General features: G+C 31.5%; 2 protein-coding genes across 3 annotated transcripts; one reads left to right on the forward strand and one right to left on the reverse strand.

Annotated features, from left to right (window-relative positions):
- Positions 1-1931: 1931 nt before the first annotated feature.
- Positions 1932-4192, reverse strand: LOC117207658. Its single transcript, XM_033448062.1, has 3 exons — positions 4074-4192; positions 3532-3782; positions 1932-3474 (listed from the first exon to the last, which is right to left on the reverse strand). The coding sequence occupies exons 2-3, from the start codon at positions 3723-3725 to the stop codon at positions 2289-2291; spliced, it is 1380 nt and encodes a 459-aa protein (XP_033303953.1). The 5' UTR covers positions 3726-3782; positions 4074-4192; the 3' UTR covers positions 1932-2288.
- LOC117207656 (protein GPR107) lies at positions 4165-11034 on the forward strand. 2 transcript variants are annotated; one of them, XM_033448057.1, is made up of 10 exons: positions 4165-4359; positions 4811-4921; positions 5460-5623; positions 5693-5817; positions 8260-8492; positions 8576-8709; positions 8799-9066; positions 9148-9420; positions 9499-9671; positions 9829-11034. In XM_033448057.1, the coding sequence occupies exons 1-10, from the start codon at positions 4270-4272 to the stop codon at positions 9989-9991; spliced, it is 1734 nt and encodes a 577-aa protein (XP_033303948.1). In that variant the 5' UTR covers positions 4165-4269; the 3' UTR covers positions 9992-11034. The 2 variants fall into 2 exon arrangements, with proteins under 2 accessions (XP_033303948.1, XP_033303949.1); XM_033448058.1 differs by having other exon boundaries at positions 9841-11034.
- The last annotated feature ends 1735 nt before the right edge of the window (positions 11035-12769 follow it).

Here is a 12769-nt window from a genome sequence, read left to right on the forward strand (position 1 = left end):
CAGTTCGTATCCTAAATTTGGTAATTCATCAAATGATAATTATATTACAAGTCCACGGTCAATATAAATACATAAGTTGGAAGAAATTAATTAATTGGAAATTTAAATAATTCTTATCTTTCAATAATTTAACATTAGTAAAGCAAACACGATGACATCGTGTAATATTTCGAACAACAAGTGAATTATTAATCGACAATATTCTTCAAATTTATTAAAAATATATAATCATATCTTATTTTCTAATCAATCAGTGTATTCCAGGTAACTGTTTCTATCTTACATCACCGATCTACGTAACAAATAATTAGGAAATTTCTTTTTTTCCTACTCTTAATCTCGAATATGTCTTACAGTTACGCATCGAGATTAATTATATATATATTTTTAAAAAACCAGGACGAATTATATTGGACGCTATACTACGTTAGTATTACGCACTGACAATTAACAAACGCTACACTTGTCAATTTTATTTTGTCATTTTATTTTCTTGTCGATATCATCACTAATAATTATACTCAAACTTAAAGCTAATTTACAATTCTAAAAAATTCTTAAATATGTAGATATTCCTATAGCAATTAACAAAGATGAAAATATATTGGAAATGTATAGCGAGTTACATGGATTGTTATGGTTTTGCATAACGCTAGCGGTCGTACTCACATGAGTGTACGTAATAGTTGTTTCGATGCTGTTTATTTACCAAGCTATGACATGCAATGGTTCGAGCACTTACTATCAGGAAGTGAAATGTGATCATACGTGAAGAAGCGTCCTGATATAGAAAATGTAGCGCAGGCATAACATCTTATGGGATATCGTGTCACGTAAAGTGTAAAGTACCGATCTTGGAGAAAAAATCCAAGGTTTTGTTGTGTTCTTCGCGATTTAGGATAAGTTTAAAGATTATATCACGAACCATATAACAGACGTAAACATATTATGTAATTTCATAAGAAAAGCGTAAAAAATACTCAACGTGCCACGTTGTGCAGAATAAAATACGTACACTGTAAAAAGTAATAACTAGACTGACGCACATCGAATTTTCATTCTCTAATTACCCCTATATGAATTATTATCAAACATTTTATTTTTACACTTTCGTAATACACTTAAATCAACATTATATTATCTCAAAAAGACATGAATTCGCGTTATCCATCGTATATTAAGATTTGAGCAATAATTGAACGGTATTATCTGCAGCGCCAAGTTATGAAAAAAATAAACAATATTTTATATCATACTATGTACAATATATGTAATGTACTACAAATTTCTACAAAATAAAACACCTATACGTATCGTTGGCGTTCTTAATTGATTAATGAATGAAAGAAGGAATGAATAAAGCAGATTAAATACAAAGGATTACAATAATAACTATATTGGAGATATATCTTTTAAATCACAAATTCTCATCTTATTAACACATATTATTTTCCTCTTCTTATTTTTAATGTTAGTTTCTTTTTGGCAGTGGTTGTGGCAGAGGGATAAACAATTTTTTTAACGAGGCAAGGGGGGGAAAAGTGTAAGAAAGAAATGCAATGAACAAAATCAAGATGGTATTTAAATAAACTAAATAACAGCTTTAGCTAGCAGTTTAAACTGTGTAAACTTGGTGTTTGTGTTGAATGTATTTTGAAAACTAAGGAATGTATATGTGTAATAAAAAGTGATCGAGGGTATTTACTATGATTTATTATTTAAAAATGTATGAAGTATTAAAAAATGTTATAATAAAATATAATGATAAAAATGACAGTTTATTAAAAGTATGAAATGTTTAAATTTGGCTCTGCTTTTCAAATAAAATTGTTCTTATAACATACGTATATTTATGCTATAATTTATAATATTATAGTTACTTTGATGCTCTTTTATTATATTATTTTAATTGTTGATTTACATATTTGTATTTAGTGTATCAAAATAATTATTTTTTATGCAATTCGTATAGTATTTCCTTTTTCCAATCAACCATTATAGATGTGATAATGCTACACTTTGTATAAAATTCTAGCGAAAATAGTTGACATAAATATCACTGATCATATAATAATTAGTTTAAAAAGGTTAATATCTCAATAACATCTGTAATACTTAAGACTAAATCTAAGATCACATTGAAACCTATAATAAGCTTTTAAGATATTATAATTTTGTACATTTATTTTTTCTGAGTAATTAACGCTAATATTTTAGTCTTGAAAATTTTCTATATTTTAAAGAAAAAGGAACATATATGTAAAGATAAATAAATTATTACATTAAATTTAGAGTCTACCAACAACTTGTACCTTAGCATATGCCCCTTTGCAGCCACTGCCAAAAAGTAATAAATTTTGTTTGACTTCATTTACTTGATCCAATGTAAGTGTCAAACCACTGTTTGTTGCCGCCTCAACTATGCACATTTGTAATGCTTCTTCGTTTAAAGGCTCATAAGGAACAATTAAACTATCAATCTTTTTATGGACCAGTGCTTCGCGAATCGTATTTATGCTTTGTGTTAAATCTATTTTTCGTTCTAGATTATTGTTCACTTCTTCTATGTTGAAAATTGCTATTACGGTGACACATTTAGGTTTTGTTTGATTTAATACATCTATTATATTAGAAAAAATATCTAAATTTTGCATTTTTAAATTTTCCAGTATAATTAACTGATACAAATCAAGTGAATTTGACAAGTATGCATCGGTATGATGGTTCAACAATATATCATATATAAAAATTTTCTCTTTCAGAGGAAAATGTTTTGCTATGATTTGAGCAGTGTAAGATTTCCCAACACCTGTTCCACCTATAAGACATAAAACTTTTAAATAGAAAATATCCTGATTTAAATGAGTTGTAATTTGTGACATTGCATTTCTTTGTCCATTTATCTTTTGCTGTAATTCTTGAGTAGCATTTAAGAAAAACGTTTCACGATTACAAACTGTAGGTATATTCAAATTTAAAAACATTGCAATTATTACTGCAATTATTGGTAATATGCTCAAAGTTAAACAACCACAGTAACACATATTTATCTTCTTTTTTGGAGAAATTTTGTTTTTTAATACTAGTGGCCTACATTTATTTTTTATGTCTTGATATGTCTTCTTATTTATAATTTTTGTATCACTGTTTGGTCTAATTTCAGCAGTTGTTTTCTCACAATTTCTCAGCTGTACAGAAGGAAAATGATCTTCTTGATTTATTGTATTTGCATTTGCTGCTGGGCAATGCAATGAAAATCGGGATACATTTGTAGGATTTACATTTTCAACTTCATCGAATAGTATCTCATTTAATGGTTTGTTTGGTATAAATTTTGGTGCTTGTAATATATTGCTATTTTTGCAGAATTGCCTATTAAGAGATGTAAACGAGTCGAAACAAGGTTCTGTTATCATCTGATGCTCGTTAAAAGTTTTATTATCGGTTCGCTTAATTTCGGACGTTTCCACTGGTCTAAAATTAAAAAAATAATTATTCGTGCTGTTATCAAATCTACACAATAATATCTACCTTGCAGTTACATGTTCATTAAAAATGTGGTCGCAACTGTATTGTCTAATCAAGTTAGGCTGAGTTTCAGATTGATACATCTGTTTTATGGAGATTCGTTGAGAAGATGGTGTTTGCGAATAATTAACATCTTCTGTTATTTTCCAATCAGTGTCCGAATCTAATAATTTTAATGATGCAAAATGTTTTTCCATACCAATACTTATAACTCAAATCACTCTATACAATATCATTGGCAAATGAAACATAACCTGAAATTCAAAACATTTCCGCTAAAGGAACGTAAACAAATTAATACAATTTATGTATTACACTACGATTTTGAGATTGTCTATTTCGTCGATAATCTTAAATCATCGTTAATCATTATTTTAAAAACAAATTACATGGAAATTATAAACATTGATAAACTTATATTTGTTATAGATTACATTACTAAGAAAGAAAATAATTTATTTGAGTTTAAGTGATATAAACGACATATATATACATATATTCATATGTATATTATGTTTGTTATAATAATAAGACAATAATCTTACTTCTGCTTTAAAGATACATAAAGAAGATTTAAAAAATCGCGCGTAGTTCAATTCATCCGTTCCGTCTATCACGTTGATATTCCTGCTGTTCCAGCTCAGTTTCTGCTCGTGTATCGATGACCGCAGATTGTGTGTTGCAGATATGATTATTTTGTATTTTCGTGATGTGACATTTTTCTGGTGAAAAGCAGCAAAGATGCAATCGACGCAACTAGTGATACGATGTTTCTGGGCTATGTCAATATTCGTATTAGCAGCGGGTAGAATTCACAAACTCGAATTACGGGTTAGTTCAAGGAATCTTCAGCTATAACGCGTGTAGTGTATATCTGTATATCTACCCATTATTTTATTAGAATTCCTTTGCTACGTCAATCGCATTTCAACCGGCCACTAAAATTAACTTTGTTATTCGGTTTACACGTATAAAGTGATAATCACATTAAACTGAGATAAAATAAGTTAATTATGTAAACGAACGATATATTACATACGATAATATCGTACTGACATTTACGTTCATAGTTACGATTATCTAAATGGTTGCAAACGTAGTAAACAATATAAAAGATTCCCGCAAAGACTTTATTAAAAAGTTGCAGCATATAGGTTATAGCCAGTTGCGTTAATTGTATAAATTATTGTCTTTAGAGAACACTTTCCTTTTGTCGATTAGTCATAGGTTACGGAATTTTGTTATGTTTATACATATGTACTTGTAATATTGTATGTTACAGAAAGACGTACGGCGATACATTGCGTTAAGTACCTTTGGTTTCTACAAAGGAGGTACTCTCGATGTAAATTTAACAAATTTCAGAGTTGACCCATTTGACGAGAATGCCGTGGTAAGTAATCGCAATGTGAATATATTCACGCGTCATTCATTCACAAACACCTGTTTCCATTTCCGTCATTCTCATTGCTGCACTGCCGTCAGTGCTTTATTCACAACGGAGAATGCTTCGCATGTAACTGTCAATAAAAATGCGCACATGTGTGATACGCACTTCATCTAATCAATCAGTTGGTGCGTCCCGATATATGGTATAGGATCATATCGGCTAATTCGTCGAATATTAGGTTGCCGTCGCATAACATTTAAATGCATAGCCATAATCAGACAACAAAATGTGAACGTTCGTAATATGTACATTTTTTCATAAATATTTGATTAAACCCGGTAAACTCAAGTTCTTTAACATGCTCTCGGGGCTACAATCCTGATTACGTTCATGCTCAAGGGTACAATACAGCAGCGCTTATTAACGTATTTTCAGCCTATTTTATAAAGATTACCATTTCTAACTACAAAATGCTTTTTCGAAAAACTCCAAAACCTGTTTTTCTTCTTATAATTGTGCACTCTATACTTTTATGGTTTAGTTTGGGTTCACCTTGGATCGTACCTTAACCGATGCGATGAATCCATATTTAGACAGTCACTGGGAAAGATGTGTACTCGAAGACATTTCGAGCGTCAGGCCCGATTTCGATCAAAGAAATGACAGCGCCGTAATATATTTCACAATGGACCTCAAGAACAACTTGTAAGTATCGATACTTTACATTTATTTCGGAAATTCGATAACATAAATGTATGAGAAAACGTGTTTTAGGTTGAAGATAAACTGTAGTCGAAACCTACACATCGCACATATTTATAAAGATTTCAGCAACGTGTTTCTAATTCGGGAAAGCAGAGATTCTTTTCCACCCAGGTTCAGCGATAACGGTCTTCCGGGTGAGTTGAAATTTTCCAATTATTTGAATTTTATCGATTAATTTATAATAGAATTTTATTGCAATAAACACTGCTTTTACAACCGCTGTAACCATTGCAGCCGTTAATCCAGTATTTTGTCAAACAAAACTCTAAGATATTATATTTGAATTGAAAACAGAATGTCAAGTTATATTTAACTATGTTATAAGAATATTTAAAATAACATTGTAGTTAAAAGTTCAAGATCTTGGAACTGTTCCTCCTATCAAACAAATCTTTCTTTCTTCGGTTTCGGAAAATTAACAAAATTTCGTTGATTTCTTGAAAAAACTTGTATTTTTTTACTTCTTTTCGGAAAAGAGAGGTACATTGTTGTAAAAAATGAACAGTGTTCAAAAGTGGATAAATGGATTTAATATGTCGATCTTGTAGTACACTGTTATTTTTGGCAAGCATCCAAACGTAAGTATGTATGTTTATAGTAGTTGCGGGAAAGATACCATTGAATGGATGAAGTATTACTTCGTAGTATGTCATAATTTTCGCAAATTTCTTATTTGTCTTATCTAATTTTGTTTTCTTATCCGATCGATAAAATATTTGTGTTTAATTTTAATTATCAATCTCACATAATTATCTAAAGATTTTAATTTTACAATAAGTATGACGATTCCTTTTATTATTCATTTAAAAATATTCAATTAAAAGATTGTTACATATCAATGAAAGGAAGGATTTAAATTTCTGAATAATCTTAAACAACGTCAACCTACGAACTTAAATAGTATATTATTTTTGTTACAAGTTATTTTTGACACAGTTTGCTACTAATATTAGAAACTTGATTCAATCGTAACGCAGACTAACAGGTGGAAAGTAACAAGTTGGCATGAATTGCATTGATCGCGACCTTAGAATATGTATGTATATGTGGAGGATTGATCGAGGATAGATAGTGCGAAATAACGAGAGCGAGATATTGCTGTCGCAATCCGTCAAATATATTTCGAATAAATAAATTAATTAATTTACAGCCGTTTATACGTTGGTATAAAATACAAGTCGCGGAATAAATACTCGTTAATGTTCATCGCGTAACTCGATAAATACTCTGTAGATAATATTCGATACTCTTCGATACTCTTCGATACTCTTCGATACTCTTCGATACTCTTCGATACTCTGCGATACTCTGCGATACTCTCTCGCTCGCGATCGCGTCCATTTATTTATACTGGTCGGGGGAGAGTCGGAAAATTCAAATTCATCTTCATTCGACGGTTGCCTGTAGCGGCGGCATTGTTTTGCCCGGAATCAATTTTGTTCTTACATTACTCGTAACCTAACGGTCTTGATACTCCGAGGCAAAACAACAACATGATTTGAATTATCCTCTGACTACATATGCCGCTACATATATATGTATGTAACATTTCTTTTACAAAGAAATTTTTATCGATGTATACGATATATAAATATTTCGTGTGTATCGCATAATTTTATTTATACTGTAGCTTATAGTTGTAACGATCATAAGAACCTATATTATTGCGATAATTTATGAATGACGTAAATCGAATGCCATCTGCCATTAATTGCTATGTTTTTTATTCTTGTTATTTGAATTTTTGTTATACTGTTTGCATATAATATACGTATACATTCTCTTGATACCAGCATGAGTTCACTCTACATTTTAACCCACTAGATCATTCGCTCCTGTGTATACGCATTTACTCATACTGCATACTATATATGCATGTATTGTATGTGTACATATATACCCAACTAACGGTAAGATGGCACTACGAATCATCAGATATTTTCATTCAGTTGTACTGATACATGCTTAACATTGGACTTGCGTATCTATCTTATCTGACATTTAACATGTTTAATTGGTTGTCGAATTGATTCTACGAATTGATCGCTCGATGATGATAGCGAAATATGACAGCACTTTGTAACGTTTCAATGTTAGATTGATTTCGATCTTAACAAGAGACTTCTGCTTCTTATTCATTATAAGAATTGATAAATAAAAATTTAGATACGAAATTTGAACTTGCATTGCTATCAATGCAAACTTTTAACTTAGTTTCGCATGGTCGTAGAACTAAAAACGAATGTGATTGATATGTTATGGAATGTGGACCTGAAGCGACATCGGTGATCGAACACCACTAAGATGAGAGTCGCTATAATTAACGTGACTCGTCCTCAATGTTATAAATACCTCGAAACTCAAGTATTTTTGAGGGTTTGGTTAGGTAACTGTCTTCTAGAGTATTACATTTCATGCCAATAATATTTCAACTGCATTATACCAAACTTACGACTAATATTAAATTAAACCGTTTTAATGGATTTCCAAATAAAATAACAATTTCTTTCATATATTCTTCCTTCTGGTAATCTCTGAAACTATTACGTATCACTTATAGCGTAATTTTTCCACAGGCAACGAAAGAACTAATATCGAAGATGAATCTGAGACGGGGTCAGACGGTAACATTTGTTCTGATCAAACGACCCCGTTCGCGATGACCGTACAGACCGTGAAAGGAGAAAAGTATTACAATACAAGTTTTTCTATGTATATTGCCAGTGCGGAAGAAGAAGGTCTCTATTCTCTTTATTTCCATAATTGTCCGAATTATAAATATGATTCCCAGGTAGCATTTGATTTCACGGTAAGAATTTGTTTTTTCTTTTTTTGTAGCAATCTTAATTTACTGAATCTGACATTGTGATAAATACGATGTATAATTTACAGATACAAATATCGGAAATTAACAATGGAAATTTCCTCAGTGCAGGTGAAATGCCTTTACCAGCTCTATATTTCATGATGGCACTTTTATTCTTTCTGTCAGGTTGTTTCTGGGTATTTATTCTTAAGAAGAGCAAGTAAGAGTTTTGTTTACATTTGTACAGCAGAGGTTCACCAATATGACAATGTCCTTCTCTCCTTCGAAACTCATGGATGTTTTTTTTAGGCACCCTGTTTTTAAGATTCATTACTTAATGGCGGTTTTGGTGTACCTGAAATCCATGTCATTACTCTTCCATGGGATTAATTATCATTTTATTCAAACAAAAGGGGAGCATGTTGCTGCTTGGGCAATTCTATATTATATCACACATTTATTGAAAGGAGCCGTACTTTTTATCACCATTGTATTAATTGGCACTGGATGGACATTTATTAAACATATTTTAGCTGATAAAGATAAGAAGCTCTTTATGATAGCAATACCGTTACAGGTTAGTATTTTTATACGAGACACAGGGAGAAAAAGAGAATCGATATAGGTAGATACATTATGACATATTGTCATCTGTCAGGTATTGGCAAACGTGGCAGAAATAATAATCGAAGAAAGCGAAGAAGGAGATATCGAGTATAGAACGTGGCGAGATGTTTTTATTCTCGTGGACTTGCTTTGTTGCGGTGCTATTATATTTCCAGTAGTTTGGAGTATTAAGCACGTAGAGGAAGCTGCACACATAGATGGCAAGGCAGCTATCAACTTACGCAAGCTCAAGCTTTTTAAGCATTTCTATATTATGATATTTTCTTACATTTACTTTACCAGAATCATAGTGTACTTACTTAAGGTATAGCTTTCGTTACATTACCACTATTTTGACCACTTTGTACAAAAGAGATTTCATTTCTGTTATTCTGTTTTATAGATTACAGTACCTTTCCAATACGAATGGTTAGATGAAATGTTCCGAGAAATGTTTACATACGTCTTTTTTGTTCTTACCGGGTATAAGTTCCGAGCAGCATCTGCGAATCCGTATTTTACATTAACTAACGATGAAACAGCTCAGGCTGACGAGGACGACGAGATGGATGTCGTGTGAGTATTCACGTATTTGATATTTTTCTCTTACTTATGAAAAATCTTACCGTCATATAAAAGAAGCTATTTTCATTCGTTATTTTCAAATATTTTTAGCAGTTTTTACTCTATTAACTATTTTATACTTTGGCCAGTTCTAATGTGACGATCTCAGTCTTTTTTCCAGTGTTTCCGGAGGTAGCGGTGTCACCGAAGGTCTCAGTAAAGTGAGCAAGGTGCCGAAAGTTTTGAGGCCCATTACTTCGGATGTTCCATCCACTCAGGAAGAAAGAGACTGTTTGTTTAATAAGACAGAATCTTCTCACGACTATGACTGAACTATCTACGATATAGGAGTTGGTCATAATGCAACGATGATTCAGTATGGATGAACGTAAAAGACTACTTTTCTGTCGTGTGATACTTCAAAGGAGTGCCAGCAGTCAACAATAACACTTATCGTGAATAACATTTGAAAGCTGTCGAACGAAAACAAAAATATGTAGTTAAAGGTAGCATCCTATTGTTTGTTTTATATATTTTTTTTATAGCAGAGAAACCGATATTTTATTTATCAAATGGTTACACATTTTATTCCTCTTTGTCCTAGAATTGCAGAACATATTTCTAATTCATTTTAATTTGGATTTAATATTACACGAGAACCTTTGGGTTCAACAATTAACGAAAAATTGTCTCTTATTCGTCTTTTTTGTTTATTTAACACGCAATAGAATTTGTTCTGCGTATACGCAAATATACAACTTTATCTGTTTTCCAATATGTAACTTCAAATTGGAGTTTAAAATTTAACGTAATTCACAAATACTGGTAGAGAAGTATTATAGATATTGGACAGAGCTAATCTAGGTGGTTTTAAAAGTTTAATGTTTTCGATACGCGATATAATGTGATTATACGTTTAGAATCATACTTGAATACAAGCTCAATGAGAGTAAATTCGTGTTTTGATATGCGTCTTGTTGTAGCTGATTTTTCTTAGGCATTTAGCAAAACGGGAGACATTTCCATTTATGTTTCCCACAATAAACTTAGTTTTCTTCGAAAGAAGGAGTCGCGCTTCAGCGCTTTAGCAATCTTGTGATAATTGATGCATCAAGCTCGGTGTATCATGATCCATTTTTGTAAAGCACTTGATAACCTTTTATATAGAAATAATTATTGTGTCAAAAAAAATGTCATATGTTTTAAAACATCTATTGTGTCCCATTACGAAATACTGTGGTTATTATTACTATCCTCCGTAATGTATATTATAGTAATTATCGTTATGTCTGTTACTATTAGTACTTTATTATATGTAACAAAAGGGACACGCAAGAAACGAGGTTTGAGAAATAAAATGGATATTTTTATGAAATGTCTCGTTTCTCTTGATACTATTATACTTTTCCCTATTATTGTGCAATAGTTTAATTTAAATGGTATTTTTAGACTCAGAGAGGTATAAAATAATTATTCCATGAAATGGTTTATTAGGTTCTTTTCTATATATATACATATACCACACAAATTTGTGATTTTGTGATTTTTAATGTCTTATACTACTCTTTGCGTTCTGTTTCGAGTAGCATTTATAAGAACTAGTAAGTACGTACTGTACTAAAAGTTCTAGCGTAATCTTCGTCGGTGATATAAGCAAATATTAGTATACTTCAGTGACGAGCATAGGATTCTCAAAAAATCGGTTAATATGTTCGTATTTTGAGCAGGAAGTTATACTACCGTGAGTTTAATTCAAAGAAAAAAGAACACGGAATTACAAAGTAATTTAAGCAGCAGCAACTAACAAAGCTGAAACTTGATAGTTTATTTCTAATTTTCTAACAACGCGAATATAGTGAATGTTCACGATGAATAATATCTTAATGACGTAATTTTAAGCTATGGATAGCAGCGACACGACTATCACGCGTCATGCAATATCGAACAATTACACACGCATGGATGTGCCCGATTTACAGAGTAGAACACTGTGGGTTGACGAATTATGACAAGAGATGCATTTACCCCTACGATATCGACCTTAAATTGAATAATAAATTAATTAATGGCATCGAGCCAGTAACATCGACGAATTACTGTGGAACATTTTTCCCGATAACATTAAATCTTTATATAACATTTTTTTACGTTTATAAATTTTGATTATCTTGAACGAGCAAACAAATCCTCCACCAACAATGCGTCTACTATATTGTCGTTAAAAAACGTTAAACAACGCTGTTTAACCATAAAATCGCGTCGTATCGGTCTTGAACACAAACGATTCAAAGTTACGCATTTACAAAAACAAATAACGATAAATACTTTATTAAAAATTCATGATAACAAACACACGAAACAAAGTATCGTTTAGCGCGTTAAAATTGCTGTTACCTAAACGAATGATAAGAAAGTGCGACGAGTAAGTATTCAACTTTGCGGTAATAATAGTTAGGATTAGGATCAAAAGCGAAGGAAAACCAACGATAATTGTAATCGCGTGTGATTTTTCCAAATAATCTCGATAGATTTTTGCCGTAACCTTCGAATAGTTTTAACCATTTTAGACGATAGTGTTAAAATGTTTAAACAGAAATATGTTAGTCTAGGACAGCTTTTTCTTTAATATAAATATTTTTGTATTACATCGACGAAAGTATATCGAATGGATAGGTGATAATTACAAATAAAAACGTGGATTTCTAAAACAAAGTTGTGTTTATTGTAACAACTTTTCGGATAATTCGGCTATTAGACGTACACGTTGCGTTAACTAATCGGTTTGTTAATCTTGAATTACTAAAATGCCATTGAATCACAAACTAATCCAAGTAAGAGTGAGAATAATAAATTGCTCGACATAGCCATTGTCCTAGTCCAGTGTGGCGCAATGGGAGGATCTCTGGAAGATGCGATGAGACTCTCAACGATCTCTAGTTTCTCCGAGTCGCAAAGTGCATTCGTATCATTGAATATTCCTGCGTTTACTCCCATTGGTATCGTTTTCCCGATCTTCTTTACGAAGATATTTCTCAAGTACGCGAGACAACATAGCCGACAATAACTGTCTGATTCGCCTGAAAATATTTACTCAACGTTGCAGAAAAACA

The sequence above is a fragment of the Bombus bifarius genome, unplaced genomic scaffold (genome assembly GCF_011952205.1).
Source record: "Bombus bifarius isolate JDL3187 unplaced genomic scaffold, Bbif_JDL3187 scf7180000008045, whole genome shotgun sequence".
Classification (NCBI taxonomy): Eukaryota; Metazoa; Arthropoda; class Insecta; order Hymenoptera; family Apidae; genus Bombus; species Bombus bifarius.